General features: G+C 37.6%; 1 protein-coding gene and 3 pseudogenes across 1 annotated transcript; 2 read left to right on the forward strand and 2 right to left on the reverse strand.

Moving 5' to 3' along the window:
- Positions 1-333: 333 nt before the first annotated feature.
- Positions 334-908, reverse strand: LOC149253919 (13-hydroxylupanine O-tigloyltransferase pseudogene; annotated as a pseudogene).
- Positions 909-941: 33 nt separating this feature from the next.
- Positions 942-3,247, forward strand: LOC149253920 (glucan endo-1,3-beta-glucosidase 14-like; annotated as a pseudogene).
- A 12,906-nt stretch (positions 3,248-16,153) lies between these two features.
- LOC149253921 (benzyl alcohol O-benzoyltransferase-like) lies at positions 16,154-23,651 on the reverse strand. The gene is made up of 3 exons (XM_089454625.1): positions 23,079-23,651; positions 16,553-17,068; positions 16,154-16,453 (listed from the first exon to the last, which is right to left on the reverse strand). The coding sequence occupies exons 1-3, from the start codon at positions 23,649-23,651 to the stop codon at positions 16,154-16,156; spliced, it is 1,389 nt and encodes a 462-aa protein (XP_089310751.1).
- A 2,284-nt stretch (positions 23,652-25,935) lies between these two features.
- LOC149253922 (benzyl alcohol O-benzoyltransferase-like) lies at positions 25,936-27,387 on the forward strand (annotated as a pseudogene).
- The last annotated feature ends 472 nt before the right edge of the window (positions 27,388-27,859 follow it).

A 27,859-nucleotide genomic window follows, 5' to 3' on the forward strand; every position in this document is an offset into this window, starting at 1 on the left:
GTGTTTAGGGGCTTAGCTTCTTCTGGATCTTTTTTATATTGAGAATTTATTTACACTTTGAATTATTTCTACGACTTAATGTTCCTTAAAAACAAAAGTTAATTTCATTTGGATGAATGAGATTTGAACATGGACCTTTCTCGCATAATTATTAATTTAACTTTTTATTATTAAATGGTGTTGTTATTGAAGCAACAATTGTGTTCAATGGGTTATATTTGATTGAAATTTACTTATTTATTTTTAAAAAAATCGATTTTTATGGTCAAAATGAATTCAACACCATCAAAAATTCCTAAAAAATCTAAAATTCTGAAACTTAACAATTGTAACCTAAATTTCCCCTGCTTCAAAGGTTGGGCACTTGCCCTGCTCTGCTGCTTGTCTCTGCAGCGACTCGATCTCCTTCGGCCCGACAAAAGAATGAACTTTGCCTCATCAAATGAATTGAGTTCGTCAAAACATGAGTGAATTAACCTGAATGAGAAGGAGGGGAGAATTGGTAATAGTTTCCTAGCCCAGCACATCATGCAGCAGATCAGCCAAGTAGGGGAGGGCGGGTGCAGGTCTCTGAATTCCTCCATGGAAACATCGACATCAGCTTCTACAAACAACACGTCTTCGCTGGTGCAGTCCACAAGGAGCTTACCGAAGGGCGCTTCTCTCAATCTTCCGGCAAAAGGATAGTAAAATACCAAAACCTTCACCAGCGCTTCTCTGATAACTTTGGCGGTATCCTCACTTTTTTTCGATGGATTGAAGCGATAGAATTGGACGACGGGAATATGAAATCTGAAAGACAGTTGATCATCTAGATTGGAAAGGTATAGCAACCCTTTCGGAGTAGGTAGGGAAGGAACGACGAGGACAGATGGCTTTCTTGTGACCTTCATATTCAGAGCAACCATGAAAACAAAGGTATCGAGAATCAATGAAAAACTATGACGCAAGCACGCAATCGAAGATCAGCAGAGCAGGATGTAGTGCATTGCAGACTTGTTTCGAGATGGGGAAGACGACGAAGGGAGCGTTTTGTGAGATATATATAAATTGAAGCCTTTTCTCAGGTGATGTGACCAGTACAACGTGGTCTCATATGTTTATTATTTTGGAACAGGGTTTTTAAAATTGTAATTTAATTATTAATAATTTTAGTGATACGATTGTTTTTAATTTTATAATAGAGTTTTTAAAATTTCAATTTAAATATTATTAAAGGTTTTAGAATATTTGTACTAATATGGGGTGGATTAGACAATATCTTGGTCTCGGATTTAAAAGCAAATTTCAGAAAGAGAAGTTGGTATGGTGTAATGTACAAATATATCAAGAATGGATCATTCTAAGCCAATAAGAACTTCATTATCCATTGAATATATATACAGACTCTGTGTTTTGAAGCATCAGTGGCTGCATGTTGTGTTAATGTGGATTTTTGAAATTTGAAGGGTTCCTGCATCCATTAAGGCCAAAAATTGGGTTAATGTGGGTTATGGTTGTATGTTTTTTGGTATTTCACATTGCAGGGGAAAATGAGTAGGAGGAATCATCACAACCAAACACTGGAATTGGTGTAAACTACAGAACAAAAAGGAATAAATTTCCATCACTGAAGCAGGTAGCCAAGATGCTTGGAAACATCATTGTCAATAGAGTCAAGATCTACAACTCATATTCCTCTAACTGTAAGCATTTTCCAACATAGACATTGCAGTTGTTGTGGGTCTTGAGAATGAGAGAGTCCATAGGATAAGTGAAAGTCCAACTATAAGACAAGCTTGGGTGGCTTAGAGGATTTCTCCTTATTACCCTTCAACCTTAATATTTATGATAACCGTAGGGAATGAGGTCCTTACAAATAGTTATGGGTCATTAGATTTTGAACTAATGCTTGCAATACAGAACATTCATTCTAGTTTGGTTTCTTTACGCTTGGATGACAATATTAAGGTATCTACTCCACACCATATGGCTATCCTTTCAAGTTCCTTTCCTCCTTTGGCCTCCACATTTGCTACTAGTTTGCTACCAATTATGAATCCTCCCCTCCAATTCTTGGATGATACAGGTGTTCTATTCATGTTGAATTCATATCCTTATTTTGCAAACAAAGACAATCCCAAAGAAGTTTCAATGGACTATGTGATGTTTGGGTAGTCTCTATGGGTTTCAGATCCAAAAGGGTTCACCTATAACAATATGCTAGATGCTCAAATTCATTCCATTTACTCTATTATGGTTGCTTTGGTTCACAATGACACTATCCTTGTAACTGTCTCTGAGACTAGATGGCCTTCCAAAGGAGACCCAGATGATATAGGATTGAATCCTAAGAATACTAGAAATTATAACACCAGAGTCATCAAACATGTTACTTCCAATGAAGGAACTCCAATGAGGCCTATAGAGTCATAGATACCTTTATTTTTTCACTTTTTAATGAGAACCAAAAACTAGGGCCAACCACTGAGAGGAACTTTGGGCTGCTAAACCCAGATGGTTCAAAATTATATGATGTAGATTTGAGTTGTGGTTGGTGTGCATCTCCTCCTCCACCATATTTTCCTCCTGCAAGCCCACCACCTAACATGATTTATTTATTCTCAAGACCACCAAAAGGTTCAAGGGGAGGCCTTGGCAGTGTTCTTTATTGCATTGCCAAACCAAGTTCTGATTCGTCTGTTCTTCAAGAGTCTTTTGATTTTTCTTGTGGGATGGGTAGTGAAAATCGCGCTTCAATTCGTCAAGGTGGAGCTTACTATAATCCAAATATTGTTCATGCCCGTGCTTCATATACAATGAATAGTTACTATCAGATTCACAGTAGAAACTACTAGAATTGTGATTTCAAAGGCACCAGTATGGTCACATTTACCGATTAAAGTATGGATTATTCCACTCATTTTATCTTCTAGGGAATGTCTTCCTTTAATTTTTCTTTTTTTTTGGCTACTTGAAAAGTATGATCCATTATTTGTTTTTATGCCTCATATTTAATATGATTCCACACATTAAATTTCCATATATTGGGAATTGGACAAGGAAGTATTCTTCTATATTCCAATTTATGCACTATAATCACCCTCATAATGTATAGTTCAAATTTTTAAACCAAAATCGCCATGAAGATACCAGCGTGCAGGTCACTAAAATTTTCAATATAAACTATTAAAATGAGGGTCTGACAGGTGAGATTATGTGTTGTTTTGGTTCAGGATATGGATCTTGTCACTATCCTCAAGAATAAGCATCCAATAAAATTGGCAAGGTGCTTTCAGTAACTCAATCTCATCCCTTCCTCTTGGATACCAAAGATTGTAAAAGCCAATCCTTTTTCCAGAACATTGGACTGATTGTAATACTCATTATCTGAATCAGTTGCTCATTGTGATGGTGTACTTACAAATGATTTTGGAAGCCTGAGGAATTTTAGCTGGTTATCCAAAATGTGATTTAAACTTAATCGTCAAATGTACTAATAGAACCATTGGGAGCTTATTCGACAAATTTATTTATAGTACCACTTCCCAGATATGAAATTCAGACAACTAATTCTGCTTCTCTAGTGAAGCTTTGTGTTTATGTTTTTCATGCGCTATAGGCTAAGCACAAGCTATTACAACCCAGTGGATTGGATAATTTTGTATTGTTTTGAATGTATGGAGTAGAATGCTTATATTCAGTGAGGAATGAGAAGGAAATTTTGATGTGGTGTCAACTTTGTATATTTTAGAGGATACATGAATTGATATATATGTGATATATGTAATTGCAACATATATTTATTGTACTAGCTAATGTTTGAAACATTCCCCAAATGGGTAGTACTGCCTACATAGAATTGTAACCTTAATACAGATTAGGACTTCCATTTTTCTCGGAAACTAACTATTTAGTTTCACTTTGTTAAACATGGCTTATAATTGAACTTCTTGTGTATTATCCATGTTTTTTATCAAATGAGTGGATCTACCCTGAAAGAGTGCTTGAATTCTTCATTGTATTTGTTTTAGGCATGTTGATCAGCTAGTTCATTTTTTTTATTGTCACCCTATCCACAATAATAAGGTCCCATGAAGAAGATTGTTTAGTATGTTTGATTGAAATTTGTGGAGATTCTCTTTTATGTAAATTCCAAATGGTTAGTTAAATTTGTTATCAATTTAAACCATCTAATAAAAATTAGTTCATACTAACATGACTTGACTAATATGAAGATATTGAATCAAAACTAGGTTTTTGTGATATGACTTAATTGATATGAATTCAATGATGGGTGACTTGTTGTGTTGATGAAATCTAGTAGGGATGTCAAATTTAATGTGCCATTGTTGAATCACTGAACAAAACATTATTTCATCAACTTTCTAACTAATGCACAATGATGTAATAATTTGGTTCTTCAAAGGGTGGTTGCTTCAAAAATCTTGCTTTGAGTTTTCAATTTGGTTCCTTTGTTGGGTTTTTCTCTTCAATTTAAGAAGACTATAGTGGAAATTTTTAGGGAACCTATGGGTTTTATGCCATTCCCTTACATCCACAAGAACATATGTTTTAGTTATGCCTTATGTGTTCTACATGTGATTTTGGTTCTGAGGTATGCTACCCATGATATTGTAATGAAATTGGTTCATGCCATTGACTGACAAAGATCATTGTAACATTCAACAAATTTTTAGAGATAGATGACTAGAATTGGACACGACAAATCTTTATATGTATCTAAATTGGGTCATAGTAAAGCATTAATTATATGTTATTATGTAGTTGCTAACTTCCCCTTTTTGGTTCATCTTTATTCCTCATGGATGCAACAGGTACATCCCAAAAATGTTCTAACTACCTGTAAGCTACTGGTAGGGAAACAATGGATTTGTTTTTTTAACTTTACAAAGTGTTCAAACTACATTGATCGTAAATAATGATTGATACTAAGATGGAGTATGGAATGCGATATTTGCATGTATCATGTGAATGTTAAGCTACTATCTATTTTGGTACTAGTATAAGACATTAGGATTTTGTTTTGTATTGGATGGGCATTTGTACATATCATGTGAATGATTTTAATAGATTATCAATATTAAGACAGAGTAATAATCATAATTGAATTTTTTTTTCCTTGTTGGGAAAAGACATTTGTATTATTTAGCGAGATACATGCTAATCGTGATAGCTTATTCTATAGCATCAAATATTTACAAATGTTGGGCTTTATTTACCGAATAATCTTTTGAATAGGAATTTTGATGTACGTAGCAGCCATGAACATTGAAAACTCTAAGTATGGTTGTGGGTGGCCTGTGATCAGAAAGTGAGGTAGCGAAACATTCATATGGAAAAGCATAAGTACAATAGTATGGATCAACACGAACATCATATAGTGCAGCATACAGTTTTAACACAAAGGAAATAAGTGCACAATAGTCAAATAACTAGATAACTATTTTATGAAAAGGATTTTTCATCACATAGAAGACATGTGTGCTCTATTTATTCCATTTGTTTTCACCATATCTCTTCAATTTTGCATTGTGCATTAGTCTACATTCATCTCTACACCCAGTTTTTCTTGACCTAGGAAAAAAAATTGTCGAGGGTTACCTTGGAAATATTGTCTAGAATGCAGTCATTACTATGCCTTTCTATTTTAGTGATGCTTAGTGCTAAACACCTAAATATGTTGGTAAAATTACAAGGATGTAAAAAGAATTAGCAATAAGCCTACTCTAACAACCCTTTCTTATGGCATGAATGAGAAGGAGGGCCTAGTTGTTGTGTTTAATCTTAGTGGGGGTACTTTCGATGTAACAATTCCTGAAATATCCAATGGTGTATTCGAGGCATGTTCCTTCCCTTGAGATGTTAGGTTATTTTACATTGATTATTTATTTCTTCTCCTTCTCTGCTTTTTCATAGAAATTATTGTAACCTTTTTAGCTTTTTTTTGCAAGTCAAGGCCACAAATGGTGATACTTTTTTGGCAGGTGAGGATTTTGATAATGCTTTCCTTGAGTATTTAGTTGTTGAGTTCAAAAAGACAAAAAATGACTTATCTTAGGATAAGCTAGCCTTACAAAGGCTTGAAGAGGCTGGAGAGAAACCGAAGGTGGAGTTGTCATATTCTTCTTAGATAGATTAATCTACCATTTATCATGGAATATGCATCTAGTATAGAGCATTTGAATGTTACATTAACTCATTTGAAGTTTGAAATCTTAGCAAATCACTTAATCGAGACAACAAGAATCCCTTCCAAGAGTTCTAAAGAAAAAGCAGGGATTACGACATTGGAATTGGATGAAGTTATTCTTATGGGAGGAATGTACCGGGTGCCAAGGGTTCAAGAGATTATTGTTCAGATTTTTGGAAATACGCCAAGTAAATGTGTTAATCCAAATGAGGCTATAACAATGGGTGCTGCCATCCAAAGTGGAATTTTGCAGGTTAATGTAAGGGAACTTCTTATACTAGATGTGACTCCACTTTCTCTTAGATTAGAAACACGACGGGTCGCAAGGTTAATAAGCAGAAATATAACAATCCAAATGAATAAGAGTCATATACTATCAACTGATGCAGATGGTCAAACTCAGTAGATAGACCATGATGTTACAAGAATTAAACCCATTCAAGGAGGAGAGTCTTCATCCTTGGGAGGAGGCCCCAAACCTTCAGTTGTGGGCTTAGTATCAGCTATCCATAATTGTCATGTGTGGGTTCATCATGATGGACAGAGAAATAGTAGGAAATTTGTCGAAGTGAGAGACCACTTTAGGGTTCTTGTTGTGGGTCAATGCCTTTGCTTCTCTTGACACTCTCTTACAACTTGACTTCCTTATGTTAATGTTGTTGCTTGAAGGTTGAGAGTGTGTAGTGTGCTAGAGAATATCCTTGAGGTGACAATTTGTTTATTGGGCATTATCTAGTAATCCATTAACTCATGTAAGTGGATTATTTCCATCCCCCCCTCCACCATTTTGCTTGGATATGTAGACTCAAATGTGCACAAATGAGAGATCCTTCTTGTTAAGTACATCAACAATATGCTAAAAATAACTTGATACACATATGTTTGTTGTGTTCCAAAGATATAAGATACCAATTCTAATCTAGTGTTGTGTTGTGTGAAAATATATGGCCCAGGAGAGAGAATCTCCCAATATGGAAATATATGAGGGAATATTAGATGAGAGCACGGAGGGTCTAACCTTAAAATGAGCATATTTTCAAAACTAAAACAAGTGCTTCAAGGTTTCATTCTTGCAACATAGTGGGCATTTAAGGTGTAGAATTAGTAGGTGTTCAAGCTCATGTTATTCTTCTCGAATTTATTCCTTACGATGTTTCATTTGCAACATCTGGTGTAATTGTTAGTAATAATATATTTGATTTTAATGTCACGTCCAGAGACCAAATTGGTGTATGAGAGTCCCTTGTTTGTGGGACAAGGGATGCAACTCCCTTAACTGCTAAAGTCTTCGAAGGCATACATACTCTACCCCCCTCTGGTTGTGACCTCTTACTAGGAAACACATGCTCTTAACCATTAGGCCACTCAAGTTGTATAATAATAAAGTTATAATTTTTTAGTTTTATGATTTTTTAATTTTATCAATGTGAGATGTGTCATGTAACGAGTTTTTTGTTACCTATTATAGATTAATGTCTATGGGAATTTACCAACCGCTTAATTTATATGGTTGTGTTAGGTGGAAATATTTAACCTCCAAGGAATATTCTAGAATATTGATAACAATATACACAAATCAAATCTTGAGATTTATCTCCAAAATAATTATGTGTTATTTTTTTCCCTTTTAATTAAATTGATTAATTAAAAATGACATATAAACAAGTGAGTTATGTGTTTTTTTGGGCATCAGTATTAATAAGCCATGGTATTAGCCCATGACATTGTAAAGAATCCTATTTAAAATTTAAGAATCTCCATTGCAAACATCAACAATGGAGGAGGTAACTCTAGATATTGCTCTCGAGCAAAAATCATCTTCCACTAGTCTCTATTCTTTTTGTTAGTTGTATTTTTTTCTATCTTTTTATTTTCTATTGATGAAATGTGTTTGGATTATAAACTATAAATTGTTATAGTATTATTTTCTACCTTTAGTTTTATATCTCCTAAATAATTTATTAATAATAATCTAATTTTAATTATAAATTAAAAGAAGAAAATTTGATTTTTCATATGGCAAGCCCCTTGTTACTATGTAATGTAGTAGTATTAATTGATTTTTTTTAAATAAAAATACTATCAATTTATTTTGTTTCCCTAATTTTTTTTATTTTTTTTTCCAAGGAAAAAAGCGAACTCTTTTTATAAGCAATAAAAAAAGTTACAAAGCACATGAGTTAACATTCTGTCACAGAACCGCCTGGGGAAGGCAAGAGACTCCTCTGAGGAGGATCAACGAACACCCCATCCAAGTGCTGATCAAAAAACAAACTGTTCGCTGCCAGGGCAGCCATATCCTGAGATAGTCAAACTACAAAAAAACTAAACAGTCACATGGGCCTCCTTACATAAGGAAAACAGCCCACGCGAACAGTGATGTAAAAACATAAACTGCTCTTCCAAAAAGGAGCATCCATAGTATTTAGTGCATCAGAAGAAAAACCCAGTACTACATATGCCACCTGTTATCATATAGCCAGATAAAACAGTGCATATAATGAGGAACCAAAATGAAACAGAGTTATCCATATGGGGGAAGATCCGACACACGGATCTGGTCCATCTGCTGTTCAGTTATCCTCCAAGTGCCCACAGCTTGTTGCAAACCTGTTTTAGAAAGCCCATCTGCTTCTTCGTTGAATTCCCTGTATATATGATCAATATAAAATACATTAAACTGTTGAATTAAATTTTGTATCTCTTCTAATAAAGGTAACAAAATGTAGTGCTGGCATCTAAATTTCCCAGTAACCCAGTTAACCGCGTTCATAGAATCTCCAAAAATCTGAACTGTGAGGATATTTTTGTGTATTAACCAACAAAGGAGAAGCTTTAGAGCAGAGAGTTCCGCAAAATTGTTTGTTCCCACTCCGATTCCTACTGAGGCCTTTAGAGAGTGAGAAGCATTTATGTGAATACTAATCCCTGCCCCCGTGATATTGTCTTGCGCTGCTCCGTCGAAAAAAGCCCATGGTACCCCATCTCTGATTCGGAATTCCTTCCTCCGGTTTTTACTAGGTTGATCTTCCTTTAATGGAATACTATCCAGAATGGCTTTGCTCTGGATGGCGATAGCAGACTCAGAATTCTTTGATTCTCTGAAAATACTTCGATTTCTGGCAAGCCAGATCCCCCAGCAAATGATAGGCGGCAAATTCCTCAGGTTCTTTTCTTGAAAATGCTTCCACCAGTATTCCCATGCAGTGGATAGGTTATCTCCTTCCCATTTTAATTTAACCGCTGTAAACCTTTCCACTTCCAGCCATACTTGTCTTGTAAATGGGCATGAGAGAAAAAGGTGGGATATGGATTCAGAGGCCGCACAACACAGCGGACATCTACCAGGACCCTGCTTAAAACGGGATTGAAGAAAATCCCACGTAGGAATCTTTTGATTTAAAGCACACCAGAAGAAAATTCTAGCTTTTTTCGGACACTTTAATTTGAACAGAGGTTTCGACCACCAGACCGGAGGAGTCCAACCTTTGTTTTTCATCAAGAAATTGTATCCAGCCTTTGGAGAGTAGTTCCCTGTTTCCGCATGTGCCCACACCAAAGTATCCGGCTTGTCCAGTAATCTAACGTTTGATCTTCTCAATTCTTGAATAAATCTTTGCCAGTCATCTCTCCACAAGATATTTATTCCAAGCTCCTCTTCTGACTTCCAAGCTTGCCCCCAAATAGTAGTTTGCTCCATACATGCAATCTGCCTTAAACTTCTGATTCCTATTTCATCCAAATGAAGGAGCAAACCGGGAGAGAGAGCAAAGTCATCACTGCACCCTACCCACGGGTCCCTGCCAATCCTCAAGCTTTCACCGTTTCCGACCCGCCAGGCCAGTCCTTGTTCAATTATCTTGAAGGCCTCTGTGGTGGCTTTCCAGATCACCGAACAATTCCTTCCTTTTTTGAGTGGGGATCTTATCCAATCTTCTAGTGGAGTGGGATCGATGTACTTCCTCCTAACCACCCTTGTCCAGAGATTCTCCATAGAAATAATTCGCCAACCTGACTTGGCCGCTAATGCTTGACTAAAATCAGTGAGAATTTTTAAGCCCCATCCCCCCCAATCTTTTGGCCTTGCTATTTTATCCCACGCCACCCATGGAAGAACTGAGTCCTCCTTTGATCCTGACCACAAAAATCTACTACATATCTGTCTTATTTTGTGCAAGATCCCTTTTGGTATCCAGGTCAAGGCTGCCCAGAAGACCGGGATAGCCTGAAGAACTGAATTTACCAAAGTAAGTCTCCCTGCCCTAGACAGCCACTTGTAGCTCCAGTGAGATATTTTCTGTTCAATCTTCGCTACCAGCCAATTCCAGTCCTGCTTTCTGTATGAGGATGGCTTGAGCCAAAACCCAAGGTATTTGAAAGGCTGTTCCATACTACAGGTTCCAAAAGGCAGCTGTGCAGTAATTGAAGCCTCCTCTTGTCTACTGAAACCTTCAAAAATTAGTTGAGATTTCCTATCATTTATTTGGAGTCCTGTTGCTTTCAGGAATTGATCTAATATGAGCTTAATTTCAACAATTTCATCTACATTTCCATTGGTAAACAACAGAATGTCATCAACAAAAAGCAGATGGGTAATAAATAAGTTAACAGCCACTTCCAAACCTTTGACCAAACCTGAACGTTTTGCCTTTAGGATGAGCCTGCTTAAGCCTTCTGCTGCTAGAAGAAATAGCAAAGGGGAAAGAGGACACCCCTGGCGAAGACCTCTTTGGCTTTTGAAGAAATGTGAGGCCGCTCCATTTATCAGAACTGCAAAATTTACATTGGTTATGCACCCCATGATCCATTTTATAAAGCCCACCTGGAAACCAAGGTGTGTCAGGAGCATCTTTAGATAAGTCCAGCTGACCCTATCATATGCTTTGGATAGATCAATTTTGAGCACTGCCCCCTTCTTGTTTGCCTGCCTAAGGCTGTGAATAGTTTCTTGAGCTACTCCGATAGCTTCATGAATTTGCCTTCCGTCCAGAAACCCAAATTGTTCCTTTGAAATACAGCTTGATAAGCTTGGTTTCAATCGGACTGCAATGACCTTTGCTATAATCTTGTAGATAGTATTGCACAACGAAATAGGCCTGAAATCTTCAAAGGATTCTGGATCTTCTTTTTTTGGAATCAGAGCAATGAAAGTTGCATTGAACGGACCATAGATTTCACCTTTTGTTCTAGACTCCTCTACAACCTCAGTCAGTTCTGGTCCTATGGATTCAAAGAAGTGTGTGAAAAGTTCTATGGTCCATCCATCGGGTCCAGGGCTTTTATCTTTTGCCATAGACTTTATAACACCTTCCACTTCCTCCTTTGTCACTTCTCTGAATAGATCTTCCGCCTCCTCCTCCTCCACAAAGCGAGGAAAAGCCTGAGCAGTTCGAATTATTTCCGGCAGAGAAATCCCCCCGGGATCAGCGAAGAGGGCCTGAAAGTGTTTCTTTCCCATATCAGACAAGTCTTCAAAAGAGGAGGCCACCCTTCCTTCCGAATCCCTCAATTTCCAGATAGTATTTGCATTCCTCCTCCCTTTTGCATAATTATGAAAAAATTTTGTATTCTCATCCCCTGCTTTCAGCCAGATAGCTCTACTTTTCATTCTCCATTCCTCTTCTCTGTCTAACAAAATCTTCGCTCTTTTCTTCTCTAAAACCAAAATTTGTTCTTTTGATTCCAAGGAGACATAAGCATCAGATTCTGGGTCTTCAAGAGCCCCCAGGGCCTCGTCAATGGTTTCTAATTCTTCCACTTGTTTTTTCCTTCTGTCAGAAGCCCATTCAATGGCTGCTTTTTTTAGCCTTTTAAGGTTTTCCATGAGGAACCCCGCTCTATTCCCCATATAATCCAAACCCGGATGTCTCCATGTTTCGTTAAAGAGTTTTTTGAAGGACTCCTCTTGAAGCCACGAGGGATTGAATTTGAAAGGCGCAGCCGGTTTCGGGGGAGATTTTGACAGTTCCAGTATAATGGGGAAGTGGTCCGAATTCCCCCCTTCCCCGACCCATTGACGAAAACATGGAATCCTGGAGACCAACCTTTCACTGATCAGGAACCTATCCAGCCTTTTCGCAATCCTCTCCTCCCCTGTCCTTCTATTCCTCCATGTTGGTTTAGTTTTTATTAGATTAACATCAATCAGCTGATGAACCTGAAGTGCATTAGCAAAAAAATCAGAGAGGGGATCCTCCCTCGCTAGAGGCCCCCAAGCTTCAGATATTCCCAATGAAAAATTAAGATCCCCCCCGATGATAAGATTCTCGACTTTCAACAGATTTTTTGAGAGGAGGTCGTTCCAAAAAAGAACCCTTCCCTGGCAAGGGCCGTATATATTAACAATGGTCAAAGGAAAATCAAAATCAGAGGACATCACCTCCATTCCCATAACATTTGTTAACCCCCACGTACTCAGAGTCTTCAGCCTTCCAATTTTGATTCCAATAGCCAGACCTCCCGAGTGTCCTGATGCATCCACAGCTAAAAAACTCCAGCCCGGGAGGAGAGAACTAAGAGCCGATTCCACTTCCAAGCTTTTGCCTAGAGTCTCTTGAAGGAAGACTATGTCTGGGTTGCATCGAGATATAAGATCTTTTAGAGCTAATTTTTTAGGCTTACTAGCTAAACCTCTACAATTCCAAGAGAGACAGATCATTTTAACACCGTTTCAGGGGGTTTTGCTGCTCTAAGCGCCCCAGGAATTGTCATCTGTTTACCATCAGCCACATCAAAAATTGCTTTTGCTTGGGTTTTTGAAAGCATGGACTTCCGCCCTCTTCCCTTCTTTGAAAAACTTTTAGGAGTCTCAGTCCCTAAACCTCCTACAGGCTCCGAAAGCTCGGTTGAACAACCGGGTTTCTTACTTAGGGATCTCAGATTATAGTGCCGTGCAACAGAAGTCCCATTTCCATTACTCAGAGGGGGGAAATCCTCACAGTTCAGATTTAGGGAGGGAAGGGCGTCAGATAGGTTATCAATATTATGCATTACTTCATTACAATTGTTTAACTTAGACAGGCCCCCAACCATAGAATCAATTTTAATAGCAGAGAGATACGAGGAAGACTGCATACCCGGATGTTCGTCTCCAACGACGGCATCCTGCACAGGAGCGGAGGAATCCATCAGCGGCTGGTCATCTGAAGGGCGCATCTGGATGTCGTCGTCCTTTGGTTGATCCTCCTCGACTCGGGTCACCATCTCTTCCGCTTCCTCTTCCACGATAATCTTCTCTTCCACCTTGTTTTCAGCTTGCTTCATGAATTCAACCCATTCCTCATCATCCTTTTGAGTCCTCCTCTTTCGCCTTCCCAACGGGCAATCCCTCGCCAGATGCCCGTATTCGTGACAGCGATGACAACGAAAAGGGAGGAGTTCATAATCCAGCTTCTGTTCTATTTCATACTCCTTGTAACACAGCGTGATTGATTTTGCTAGGCCCTCTTTAGGGTTAAGTCTCACCAGAATCCTTGCCACCCTTTTCTCAAAGGTATGCAGGTATGATCTGTCTGCATCCAAGTATGTTCCCAACAGGTTCCCTATCGACTTAAACACAGAATCCGCCCATAGGTATGGTGGTAAGCTCGGTGCCCTGACCCACACAGGGAATTCATCCACCTTCTCTGTATCAGCATCGAAAAGAGGCGTCCACCTTTTGAAGAATACCGGCCGGCTTCCAAAAGCCCAGTTCTGCCCTTCAACCCACTCCAAAGCTTCCTTGCAGTCAAAACTGATCATAAACCAGCCTTTTACAAGTGCATTTGATTTGAAAGAGGCCGCTGGTGTTCCAGCCCACAGCCTCTCCGCCCACATTCTTAGGGCTTTACCTGAGACAGGCCTCCCTCTTATCCTGCCTACCAACGTCACCTCTGCCACATCAATAACATCCTCCACCTGCACATCCATGCCCAAGATCAATTTCGCAAAACACTTCGTCTTCAAGGGTTTTGATTTCTTCCTCTTGGTCCCTGCCCTTTCCATTTTTTTATCTAAATTTCTCACCTACCACTCAGGTTAAGGAAAAATAAATTTTAATATTTTAATTTTCTATTTTTCATTCCCTTAAAACTAAAAAATAATATTTAGTTTTTCTATATATATATATATATATATATAGATAGATAGATAATATGATTTTATTTTTTTTATATTTTATATAAGGAATTTAGGACTTTTAAGAGAATATTGAGTATGACAACAAAGACAAAAGCTAAGAAGAGAATAATAAAATTTATCCCAACTACCCAAAATATATCCAATTCTAATGTTAAATGGAGTATGACAACAAAGATAAAATCTAGGAAGAGAATAATAACATTTATCCCAACTACCGAAAATACATCTAATTCCAATGTTGAATGGAAAAACGATCTACCCATAGCATCATAACATCCCATTAGTAGGGAGATCATTTTTTCCATCCAACATTGGGGCTAGCCCTTGCCTAGGCTTAGACTAAAATAAAAATATAATATTTAGTCTTTCTGGTAATATTAAACATACATACATACACATAAAAACACACACACACATATATTCTTTGTGAAAACATATTTTTATAATTTATATGAGGAATTTAGAACTTCAAAGAGACTATTGAACTGCCACTCAAATCAAGTCGCGAATTTCAAAACATTTAAAGAAATACTATTAAGTCGCGATTAAAGTTCTTCGTTCAACGAGCGTAAATAATAAAATTTCAATTATTATGTTAATAAATGTGGTTTATTTCAAAATAGGTTTCTAGAATTTCGGTTTTAAAAATACAGTTAAATGATAGTGCTTCTAGTTAAATGATTGTGTAATTTGTTTAATTGATGTCACCGAGTTATATGAATGAATGAATGAATGCGGAGTGCTTCGGAAACATATGGTAAAGAATCAAGTATCCGAACAGTTAAATGATAGTTTTTTCATGTAATTTGTTTAATTGATGTTATGGAGTTATATGAATGAAAAGAATTAGAGTTTGGTGGAAAATTTTGTGGTGAAACTTTGATTTGTATTATTTAAATTAGTTTTTTATTGCATATATGGACTCAACAACCTGAAACACTTTGCTAGATTTTAGAGAAACTAGACTAGAAAAATCTACAGAAAAACTTCCAAAAAATCACACTAAAAACAACTTTAAAAAAAATCATTTATACATAAACTAAATTGTTTATTTCTAAGAAAATTTTTGTAGATAATTTTTTTACATAATTTTCTTAGATGTTTGCAATCTTCTCCACTGTGAATTAGAGAGCCCAACAGAGTGTGACTAGCCATCTAGAACAATGCTAAAAATTAAAAGCCATCCCTATGGTACTTTTTATTTAAAGCAGATAAAAACAGATATTCCCCATTCGAAAAAGAGAAGTTACATATTTTTAGATTTGAGATAAAGAGACTAATCAAAGGAAACTTCGAATAAACAAAGTTAAAAGGATTTTACAGAGCAAATACTAAGAAACTACACTTTATTCAACATATAAAAATTTAGCCTATTGAAAGTCATGGACTAGAGGAACAGACATCTAATAATCAAAACCATAAAAAAAACTAGAAGAATAGACATCCAACAATCAGAGCTCAAAAAAGCCATATTGTAAGAAACGCCTCTTTTAAACAAAACATCCACTTCCATACTCTGCTCCAGATAGACATAGAGAAATACAAATATGGCAAAAGAGGAAAAAAAAGAAAAAGAAAAGAAAAAAACTAATCCATCCAATAAAATAACAAAAGAACCTGAACCTGGAGGGCATTTTGCCCCTTCAACCCCTCAATCACAGTCAATGAATCCCAACGACCTTTGTACCGTACGTACTCTAAGGCAATGCATACAGAACTTCACCGAAATACAAGGACACTCTTGCGCAGTGTGCCAGTTTTATTCACTCATAAGAGCAACTTAATATTAGATTTTATTCAATTAACAGCAACTTAATATAATTAAGGTTAGAGATTTCTATTTTATATGGACGATCGTAGATATGGGGCTGCGTTCTTGATAGCTTCATTGGTTTCTGCTTCAAATATTCGCATAGCAGCGGGAGACAAACATACGGGAACCACTATGCTTTCCACCCCACTTCTGTTATGATAGGGGACGAGGAAGCTTGTCAACCCCGCCACTGCAAATGGTCCCACTCCACCTTGTGTTGGCCTGCCGTAGGCTGCTCTTCCCCACCCCAAATCCACATCTCCAAACCCGATCTTAATACAGTCGGAGACCACATAGGTGCCCACCACTGTGAAGAGAGGGCGCCCTCTCTACTCCATCAAATCTATCACCGATAGCATGTAATTGCCATTCATCCTCATTTTCGCTTGGCAGATCAACTTCATAGTGAAGGACAACGGTTTGGTTGCCAGCTCTCCTGCAGTCGTCTTCGCGCATGGAAAAATGATCGCATTGCCATAGAAGTTTACGGGAATCGGTGGGTCGAATCTCGCTCGGTCATCCATCTTGAATATGAACTGAACTTCCTGCTCAGAGGGCAGTTGGAGATCCCTCATTCTCGAACGCCACAAACATGCCGATAGAACTTCAAAGGTCAAGGACTTGCCTTGCCCTACTACTTGTCTCTTCAGCGACTCAATCTCTTTCGGCCCGAAAAAGAATGAACTCTTCCTCATCTCCTTCATGTTCGCCATCTGCCCGTCTTTGTCTTCGATTTGATCATATTCATAGTGGGGGAATTTAACTGTGGGATTTGTCCGTGGTTGGAGGATTTCTCTTTCCCAGACTGGAAGAACCGAAGGCCTCGCAGCCCCTCTCACCATTTCGCCAAGAGCTTTCAAGAATTGAACGAGGCCAAGCGCGTCGCTCATGGTGTGGTTCAAATGAAGGGCGAAAATGAACCCTCCGCATCTCAACCACGTTACCTGAAATATCGTGATAAGAAACACGTTAAAAAAAATAATTTTGATTGGAATATGAATTGCGTTCATCAAAGAATGAGTTATCAATCAACCTAAATGAGGAGGAGGGGAGAATTGGTAATAGTTTCAGAGAATTGGTATTTATTCTCAAGACCACGAAAAGGTTCAAGGGGTGGCCTTGGCAATGTTTTTTATTGCATGCCAAACCAAGTTCTGATCCCTCTGTTCTTCAAGAGACTTTTGTTTTTTCTTGATGGGTAGTGCAAATCGTGTTTCAATTCATCAAGGTGTACCTTACTATAATCCAAATATTGTTCATGCCCGTGCTTCATATGCAATGAATAGTTACTATCAGATTCACAGTGGAAACTACTAGAATTGTGATTTCAAAGGCGCCAGTATGGTCACATTTACCGATTCAAGTAAGCATTATTCCATTCATTTTATCTTCTAGGGAATGTCTTCCTTTAATTTTTCTTTTTTTTGGCTACTTGAAAAGTATGATGCATTATTTGTTTCTGTGCCTCATATTTAATATGATTCCATACATTAAATTTCCATATATTGGGAATTGGACATGGAAGTATTATTCTATATTCCACTTTATGCACTATAATCACTCTCATAATGTATAGTTAGAAATTTTAAACCACAATTGTCATGAAGATACCAGCGTGCAGGTTGCTAAAAATTTCAATATAAACTATTAAAATAAGGGTCTAACTAGCATAGAAAATTTTAGGGGCGAATGTTCGCCTACAAATCACCTCAAATAGCACACCTTATTTTAAGGGAGAGGGTAGAAAAGGTAAATTTAGCCCTTGAAATTAGGAGTTACAACCTTCCATTCGCCCATTTTCAAGAATAGGTTTTATTTAAGTAAATCCATTTGCCCATTTTCAAGAATAGGTTTTATTTAAGTAAATCCATTCGCGCATTTTCAAGAATAGGTTTTATTTAAGTGAATCCTATGGGCCAAAGGCCCAAATACCATATTTATAAAAGAGGTATGGTAAATTAATAAAAATATAAATAAATGAGAGGTATGGTAAATAAATAAAACATTTTTTATATTTACTCCACAAGTCACCTTATATACATGCAAGGGTGTAAACAAATAAAAATATAAGTAAAGTGGAGGTATGGTAAATAAATAAAAATATAAATAAACTAGACGCATGGTAAATAAATAAAACATATTTTTATATTTAGTCCATAACCCTCTTTCTATTTATGAAGGCTCAAGAAAGAGGTTTTATTTAAGTGAATCCTATGGGCCAAATACCATATTTGTAAAAGAGGTATGGTAAATTAATAAAAATATAAATAAACGAGAGGTATGGTAAACAAATAAAACATTTTTTTATATTTACTCCATAAGTCACCTTATATTTACGAGCACTCAAAAAATGCATTATATTTAGGTGAAACCTATGGGCAAAATACTATGAGACAAATACCATGGACTGGATTGTTATTAATACCATGCAAAAAAACATTATTAACCCTAATATTAGTATTAATAAAAATAAAAATGGCACATGGTATTGACCCATGGTATTCACCTAGAATGTAGCCTATTTAAATGGGAGAATTAAACCAGCATAGATCCATCTTTACTCTGGATCTACTAACCCCGAGAGGTATCAAATATTGTGATATGCAAACTAGCATAGAGTGAAAAAATATTTGATCCGATCAATAGTAAAAATAGATGTTGTAATTTAATGTAGGTTAAACATTTTAGCTTGGTTAAAATATAAAATAAAATAAAAATCAACTATTAACTTTATTAATTTTTATAAATTACTAATAGTAATTTTTAAGCTCCAGGTTTATGATAACCCATGGTATTGACCCATCGTAATACCATGGTATTCATGTGAGCATAGACTATTTAAAGGGGAAATTCTATCATCTTATATCCATCTTAATTATGGGTCTACCGAGTGCTCAGAGGGATAAATAGATTTGATCGATTTCATCCCCCTAAAAGTGGTAGATGTGGAGTTAAGATGGATATAGGTTGGTTTTTTTGATAATGAAGATATTAAATAGACTTAGGAAATTATATTGTAAAAACATCTTAAGGTGAATGGTTAAAGCATAGACATTGGACAAGTATATTTCTATACTTCTATTTTAAACTGAAACAAATCCAGGGCTAAAAGGAATGGATTGATTGCACTAGTCATCCTTCTATAACTTTCCAATGATTTCATTTGTGTATTCAATAAACAAAAGATTTTATAATTGAGTAGAATATTCGTCATGCCTGGTGAGAAATTCACCAAAAAATTATATATACATATCATATTATTGATAAAATCGCCTTCCATTTTTCCTATATACCATGGAGATTCACCCATTTATTATAAATGTGAATTTAGGGGGGTTCTTAAAATTTTCCCTACTAACTAGTTAGATCATTTGGTTCAGGCTATGGATCTTGTCACTATCCTCAAGAATGAATCCAAAAAAATTGGCAAGGTGTTTTCAGTAACTCAATCTCATCCCTTCCTCTTGGATATCAAAGATTGTAAAAGCCAATCCTTTTTCCAAAATAGTGGACTTCTTGTAATATTCATTATCTGAATCAGTTGCTCGTTGTGATGGTGTACTTACAAATGATTTTAGCAGCCTAAGGAATTTTAGCAGGTTATCCAAAATGTGATTTAAACTTAATCGACACATGTACTAATAAAACCATTTGGGAGCTTATTCGACATATTTATTTATAGTACCACTTCCTAGATATGAACTTTAGACAACTTATTATGCTTCTCCTGTGAAGCTTTATGTTTATGTTTTTCATGCACTATAGGCTAAGCACAAGTTATCACAACCCAGTGGATTGGATAATTTTGTATTATTTTGAACGTATGGAGTAGAATGCTTATATTCAGTGAGGAATGAGAAAGAAATTTTGATGTGGTGTCAATATTTTAGAGAATACATGAATTGATATATATATATGTGTGTGTGTGTGTGTGTGTGTGTGTGTGTGTGTGTGTGTGATGTCTGTAATTGCAAGATATATTTATTGTATTGGCTAATGCTTGACACATTCTCCAAATGGGTAGTACTGCCTATATAGAATTGTAACCTTAATACAGATTAGGACTTCCATTTTTCTAGGAAACTAACTATTTAGTTTCACTTTGTTAAACATGGCTTATACTTGAACTTATTGTGTATTAATCATGTTTTTTATCAAATGAGTGGATCTACTCCAAAAGAGTGCTTGAATTCTTCATTGTATTTGTTTTAGGCATGTTGATCAACAGGTTCATTATTTTTATTGTCACCCTATCCACAATAATAAGGTCCCATGAAGAAGATTGTTTAGTATGTTTGATTGAAATTTGTGGAGATTCTTTTTTATGTTAATTCCAAATGGTTAGTTAAATTTGTTATCAATTTAAACCATCCAATAAAAATTAGCTCATACTAACATGACTTCACTAATATGAAGATATTGAATCAAAACTAGGTTTTTGTGATATGGCTTAATTGATATGAATCCAATTCAATGATGGGTGACTTGTTGTGTTGATGAAATCTGGTAGCGATGTCAAAATTAATGGGCCATTGTTGAATCACTGAACAAAACATTATTTCATCAACTTTCGAACTAATGCGCAATGACGTACTAATCTGCTTCTTCAATGGGTGGTTGCTTCAAAAATCTTGCTTTGAGTTTTCAATTTGGTTCCTTTGTTGGGGTTTTTCTCTTCAATTTAAGAAGACTATGGTGGAAATTTTTGGGGAACCTATGGGTTTTATGCCATTCCCTTACATCCACAAGAACATATGTTTTAGTTATGTTTTATGTGTTCTACATGTGATTTTGGTTCTGAGGTATGCTACCCATGATATTGTAATGAAATTGGTTCATGTCATTGACTCACAAAGATCATTGTAACATTCAACAAAGTTTTAGGGATAGATGACTAGAATTGGACACGACAAATCTTTATATGTATCTAAATTGGGTCATAGTAAAGCATTAATTATATGTTATTATGTAGTTGCTGACTTCCCCTTTTTGGTTCATCTCTATTCCTCATGGATGCAATAGGAACATCCCAAAAATGTTCTGACTACCTGTAAGCTACTGGTAGGGCCACAATGGATTTGTTTTTTTAACTTTACAAAGTGTTAAAACTATATTTGATCGTAAATAATGATTGATACTAAGATGGAGTATGGAATTAGATATTTGCATGTATCATGTGAATGTTAAGCTACTATCCATTTTGGTACTGGTCTAAGACATTAGGATTTTGTTTTGTATCGGATGGGCATTTGTACATATCATGTGAAGGATTGTAACAGATTATCAATACTAATCTTCATAGCTTATTCTGTAGCATCACATATATAAAAATGTTGGGATTTATTTACCGAATAATCTTTTGAATAGGAATTTTGATGTACGTAGTAGCCATGAACATTGAAAAGTCTAAGTATGGTCGTGGGTGGCTTATGATCGGAAAGTGAGGTAGCGAAACGTTCATATGGAAAAACATAAGTACAATAGTATGGATCAACACGAACATCATATAGTGCAACATACAGCTTCAACGCAAAGGCAATAAGTGCACAATAGTCAAATAACTAGATAACTATTTTATGAAAAGGATTGTTCATCACATAGAAGACACTTGTGCTCTATTTTTTCCATTTGTTTTCACCATAGCTCTTCAATTTTGCATTGTGCATTAGTCTACATTCATCTCTACACCTAGTTTTTCTTGACCTAGGAAAAAAATTGTCGAGGGTTACCTTCGAAATATTGTCTAGAATGCAGTGATTACTATGCCTTTCTATTTTAGTGATGCTTAGTGCTAAGCAACAAAATATCTGGGTAAAATTACAAGATTGGATGTAAAAAGAATTAGCAATAAGCCTACTCTAACAACCCTTTCTTATGGCATGAATGAGAAGGAGGGCCTAGTTGTTGTGTTTAATCTTAGTGGGAGTAGTTTCGATGTAACAATGCTTGAAATATCCAATGGTGTATTTGAGACATGTTCCTTCCCTTGAGATGTTAGGTTATTTTACATTCATTATTTATTTCTTCTCATTCTCTACTTTATCACGCAAACTATTGTAACCTTGTTAGCTTTTTATTATAGGTGAAGGCCACAAATGGTGATAATTTTTTGGGGGTGAGGATTTTGATAATGCTCTGCTCCAGTATTTAGTGGTTGAGTTCAAAAAGACAAAAAAATGACTTATCCTAGTATAAGCTAGCCTTACAAAGGTGAAGGTGGAGTTGTGGAGTTGTCATCTTCTTCTTAGATAGATTAATCTACCATTTATCACGAGTATAAAGCATTTGAATGTTACATTAACTCATTTGAAGTTTGAAATCTTAGCAAATCACTTAATCGAGAGAACAAGAATCCCTTCCAAGAGTTGTAAAAAGAAAGCAGGGATTACCACATTGGAATTGGATGAAGTTATTCTTATGGGAGGAATGTTCCCGGTGCCAAGGGTTCAAGAGATTGTTGTTGAGATTTTTGGAAAGATGCCAAGTAATTGAGTTAATATAGACGAGGCTATAACAACAGGTGCTGCCATCCAAAGTGGAATTTTGTGGGCTAATGTAAGGGAACTTTTTTTTACTCAATGTGACTCCACTTTCTCTTAAATTAGAAACATGGCGGGGTTTTCGCAAGGTTAATAAGAAGAAATATAACAATCCCAATGAATAAGAGTCATATATTTTCAATGAATCCCACGACCTTTATACTGTACACAACTCAAGAAGTTGCAGTGTGCCAATTTACTTCACCGAAATACAAGGACACTCTTGCGCAGTGTGCCAATTTTATTCATGTAAGAGCAACTTAATATTAGATTTTATTCAATTAACAGCAAATTAATATAATTAAGCTTAGAGATTGCTATTTTATAGGGAGGATATTAGATATGGGGCTGCGTTCTCGATAACTTCATCGATTTCTGCTTCAAATATATGCATAGCAGTGGACGACAAACATACGGGAACCACTATGCCCTCCACCCCACTTCTGTTACGGTAAGGGACGAGGAAGCTTGTCAAGCCCGCCACTGCCGCTGGTCCCACTCCACCTTGTGCTGGTCCGCCGTACGCTGCTCTTCCCCACCCCAAATCCACATCTCCAAACCCGATCTTAGTACAGTCGGAGACCGCATAGGTGCCCACCACTGTGAAGAGAGGGTGCCCTCTCAACTCCATCAAATCTATAACCAATCGCATGTACTCGCCATTCACGCTCATTTTCGCTTGGCGAATCAACTTCACGGCAAAGGACAACGGTTTGGTTGCCAGCTCTCTTGCAGTCATCTTCGCGCACGGGAAAATGATCACATTACCGTAGAATTTTTCCGGAATCGGCGGGTCGAATCTCACTCGGCCATCCAGCATGAATATGAACCGAACTTCCTGCTCAGAGGGCTGTAGGAGAGCCCTCGTTCTCGAACGCCACAAACACACTGATAAAACTTCAAAGTTCGGGCACTTGCCATGCCCTACTGCTTGTAACTTCAACAACTCGATCTCCTTCGGCCCGAAAAAGAATGAACTCTGCCTCATCTCCTACAGGTTCACCATCTGCCCGTCTTTGTCTTCGATTTGATCATATTCATAGTGGGGGAATTTAACTGTGGGATTTGTCTGCGGTCAGAGGATTTCTCTTTCCCAGACTAGACGAACCAAAGGCCTCATAGCCCCTCTTGCCATTTCACTGAGGGCTTTCAAGAATTGAACGAGGCCAAGCGCGTCGCTCATGGTGTGATTCAAACGATAGGTGAAAATGAACCCTCCACATTTCAACAACGTTACCTGAAATATTGTGATAAGCAACACGTTAAAAAAACATAATTTCGACTGGAATATGAATTGCGTTCATGAAAGAATGAGTTATCAATTAACCTAAATGAGGAGGAGGAGAGAATTGGTAATAGTTTTCGAGCTCAGCACATCATGCAGCAGGTCAGCCAAGCAGGGGAAAGGCGGGTGCAGGTCTCTGAATTCCTCCATGGAAACGTCAGCATTAGCTTCCACAAATAGCACGCCTTTGCTCGTGCAGTCCACGATGAGCTTACCGAAGGGCGCTTCTCTCAATCTTCTGGCAAAAGGATAGTAAAACACCAAAACCTTCGCCAGCGCCTCTCTGATAACTTTGGCGGGATCCTATGAAGAAATCAAAAGGACCGGAGAGCAATGTGTGGAATGAATCCGTGAATTGGTTGTTTGGTGAATTAATCTTTGTGCGTGTGAAACCCTGGAGTTGAGTTGAAATTGAAGAGCGTTGAAGCTGAAGGGTTGTGGACGCCGCTGAGGGTGGATCGAGCCAACTGGAGGATAAGAAAGTCACTGCTGGAGACGATTGTTGTTGGAGTCTTGCTTGACAGATCGTTGTCGGAGTGTTGCGCGGAGTGGGGTAAACTTTAGCCAACAGTAAAGAGTTGTGTTGTTTTTGGTGTTGCTGCATGACCCATAGAGGGTCGAACAAAGCTGAAGTTGCTGAGAAGTGACAGGGCACGTAGCGTGCCCGCCTGTGTATGTGTGGCTGTTGGGGCCAGTGGCATTGTGTGGTTGAGGCTTGTGAGCATCCAAGAGGGCCGAGCTTTGTGAGGGTGGAAGCAGAGTAAGTCTGTCCAGCTGTGCAATTTCTGTGTTTAATTGCAGTAACTATGTAGATTTTTATAGTATCATTTGTTGTCATGTATGAGGCAATTTAAGGAATGAAATTAGTCTTTTCCATAATCCTGATTTGATATTAGAAGAAGAACAGCGAGACAAAACTCGGATTTCTAACAAGTTCTTGCAAGGTGTGTCTCTTTTGTAGAAGGAAATTTTAAAGATAAAACCAGTGGTCAAGGATAAGAAGGGAGGCAAAGCTGAGAGGTGCTATTCCAAGAGTGGTGCTATTATGTAGTCAAAGCTCGCCAGAGTTTAAGGAAAATTTAAGCCTAGCTGATATGTCTATCTTTTTAGACCTTTTTGACAATGATCCTTTCGATGATCATTTTCTCAGGAACCCATTTGGGATTAGTAGTATTTTTGAGTTCATTGACAAACAGTATCATGTTGTTGAAGAAATCACTCATGTTGTTGAGGATCATGTTGTTGAAGAAATCACTCATGTTGTTGAGGATCATGTTGTTAAAGAAATCACTCAGACTAAAAACCCAATTGTTAGAAGTTTTATTGGATCTGCTTTCATGATGACTGCTACTGTGGAGGATACTACCATGGATGTTCTTTGGAGGCTGCTCATGTTCAAAACTGACTACATTTTGATGGCTCATTCGCTGGTTCCTCATGGAAAGTGGGGAGAACTTGAATTAGATTACCTTGTTCGGGGTCTTGATCCGGAAAAGGTTGCTGATATTAAGTACATAAGCAAGGAGCAGAGGAATTCTTTTAGGAAAGCCAGAAAGGTGAAGATGAAACTGCACCAGCAAATGAACAAGCATGGACCCCTTAGCAAGAAGTCAAAAATGAAATGTTTTGTTGTAAGCCTAGCTGAGACTTAGACCAGCAGGCATGACAATTAAGAGTATAGTGTCTTGTGCTTTTGTTATATGGTTGGAATTAAGGGGGGGTGTTGGAAGACATTAATTCCAACCACCCTCATTAATGTAATTGCTGGACTGTTCTAAATAATTCAGCAGATACTTTAGGCATAGTTTCTAGAAATGGTTGACAAAATGAGCAAGCTTCTTGAAAAAGCCACTAACCCACCAAATTCCAGAAGTCTCTATTGTATATAAGAAAGAAAGCTCTGAGTTGGTTGTGTGTGCATCTCTCGAGCTTTGCTCTCTCTGTCAACACTATGTCTCGGCACCTTCACTATCTTGCTTCACGTGTCATGGCATCTCTGCAAATCAAGGTCGCCAGAAAGCCGGCCGTTCTTGTCGCTCCTTCCTTGCCTACTCCTAAAGAGTCTCTATACCTTTCCAATATCGATGATCAAGCAGGTCTTAGATTTCATGTTCCGATGGTTCAGTTCTATCGTTTCGACCCATCGAAGAAGGGTCAGGATCCTGCCAGAGTTATCAGAGAAGGGCTGGCCAAGGCTTTCGTCTTCTATTATCCCTTTGTCGGGAGACTCAAAGACGCACCCGCCGCTAAGCTCGTGGTGGACTGCACGGGTGAAGGTGTGCTGTTTGTGGAGGCTGATGCCGATGTTTCTCTCGAGGAATTCAGAGACCTTCAGCTGCCATTCCCCTGCTGGGAAGATCTGTTGCACTACGCGCCGGGCTCCCTAACTCTTACCAACTCTCCCTTACTTCTTATTCAGGTAAATTAATTTATGCTCATCATCAATTCAATTAATTTCCGCTTGCATTTGCCATCTGTTGTTGCCTTGGCTGCTATTTCTTGGAGTCGGAATTGCGTTTTCTGAGCATACTGGTTATCATGAACTTTCAGGGAACGCGGCTGAAATGCAGAGGGTTCATATTGGCCCGGCTGTTTAACCACACAATGTCAGACGGCACTGGCCTCGTTCAGTTCTTGACCGCTGTCGGAGAAATGGCGAAGGGAGCGCCGAGGTCTTCGGTTCATCCGGTTTGGAAAAGAGAAATCCTCCGACCGCGGACGAATCCGACTGTTAAATTCCCCCTTTATTAGTACGAACAAATCGAAGATAAGGATGGGCAGATGCCACAAATCATTCTTTTTCAGACCCAAGGAGATGGAGCCGTTGAAGACCCAAGCAGTAGGCCAAGGCACAAAGCACTCAACATTCGAAGTTCTATCGGCGTGTTTGTGGCGTTTGAGAACCAGGGCTCTCCAACTGCCTTGGGAGCAAGAAGTTCGGTTCATATTCCCCGTGGATGCTCGAACCAAATTCGACCCGCCGCTTCCTAAAGGCTTCTACGGCAATGTTATCAGCTTTGCATGCGCAAAGACGACCGCAGGAGAGCTGGCGAACCAACTGCTGTCTTTCGCTGTGAAAGAGATAAACAAAGCCAGAACGGCTGTGAACGACGAGTACATGCGATCAATGATAGATTTGATGGAATTAGAAGGGCGCCCTCACTTTACAATGGTGGGATCCTTTGTCGTTTCGGACGTTACCAAAATCGGTTTTGGGGATGTGGATTACAAATGGGGAAGAGCGGCGTTCAGAGGGCCTGCAAAGGGTGGAGTGGGAGTTCCAACCTTGAGCTTCTTCATCCCCTACCGAAATACAAGTGGGGTACAAGGGATATTGGTTCCCGTTTGCTTGCCCCCTGCTGCTATGGAAAGACTTGAAGCAGAAATAACTAAAGCCACGAAGAAGTCTGCTCCTCCTTTTCTGCACTCCTCTCCGTAGGAACAAAATAGCCTAGTCTAAGTCTTCTATAATTTGGTGTTTTTGGAAAATTTTCTCCAGCTAGTTTAGTAAGAATTTGTTCACAGGTTTAAGAATTTGCATAATTCCGACCATCTATGTAGCTTTACAAAAATATTATTTAAATAATAAAATTAGCAATTGCACCAAGACGTTGTACACGGGATAAGTTTCACACAGTAGTATAAAAAGTTTATTTTTGCGAAAAAAGAAAAATGGAATTTATGGAGCTTTGTATTTATGTTGTTTTATAATTTTTTGAGTTTTTCAGTTTAGCCTATTATCATCTTGTGTTTCAAAATTTTCTACATACACCTACAATCTAAACAATCAACAATTTCTTAAAATAAAATATTAAATTAAATCAATCAACAATTTCTTAAAACAAAATATTAAATTAAATCTAAATAAAAAGTTGAAAAAAAATCTAAGAATAAAAATTAAAAAAAAATAA

The sequence above is a fragment of the Pinus tabuliformis genome, chromosome 7 (genome assembly GCF_031772625.1).
Source record: "Pinus tabuliformis cultivar Carrire ecotype Pingquan chromosome 7, CPIR1, whole genome shotgun sequence".
Taxonomy (NCBI): domain Eukaryota; kingdom Viridiplantae; phylum Streptophyta; class Pinopsida; order Pinales; family Pinaceae; genus Pinus; species Pinus tabuliformis.

Excerpts from the sequence above, each read along its gene's own strand:
- LOC149253921 (XM_089454625.1), bottom strand. The coding sequence starts at position 23,651 with ATGAGGCAGAGTTCATTCTTTTTCGGGCCGAAGGAGATCGAGTTGTTG. Across the intron at positions 17,069-23,078 it reads TGGAGGGCATAGTGGTTCCC|GTAACGTGGTTGAGATGCGG; the intron begins GTATGTTTGTCG and ends ACGATATTTCAG. Across the intron at positions 16,454-16,552 it reads AGACGACTGCAGGAGAGCTG|AGAGGGCGCCCTCTCTTCAC; the intron begins GCAACCAAACCG and ends TTGATGGAGTAG.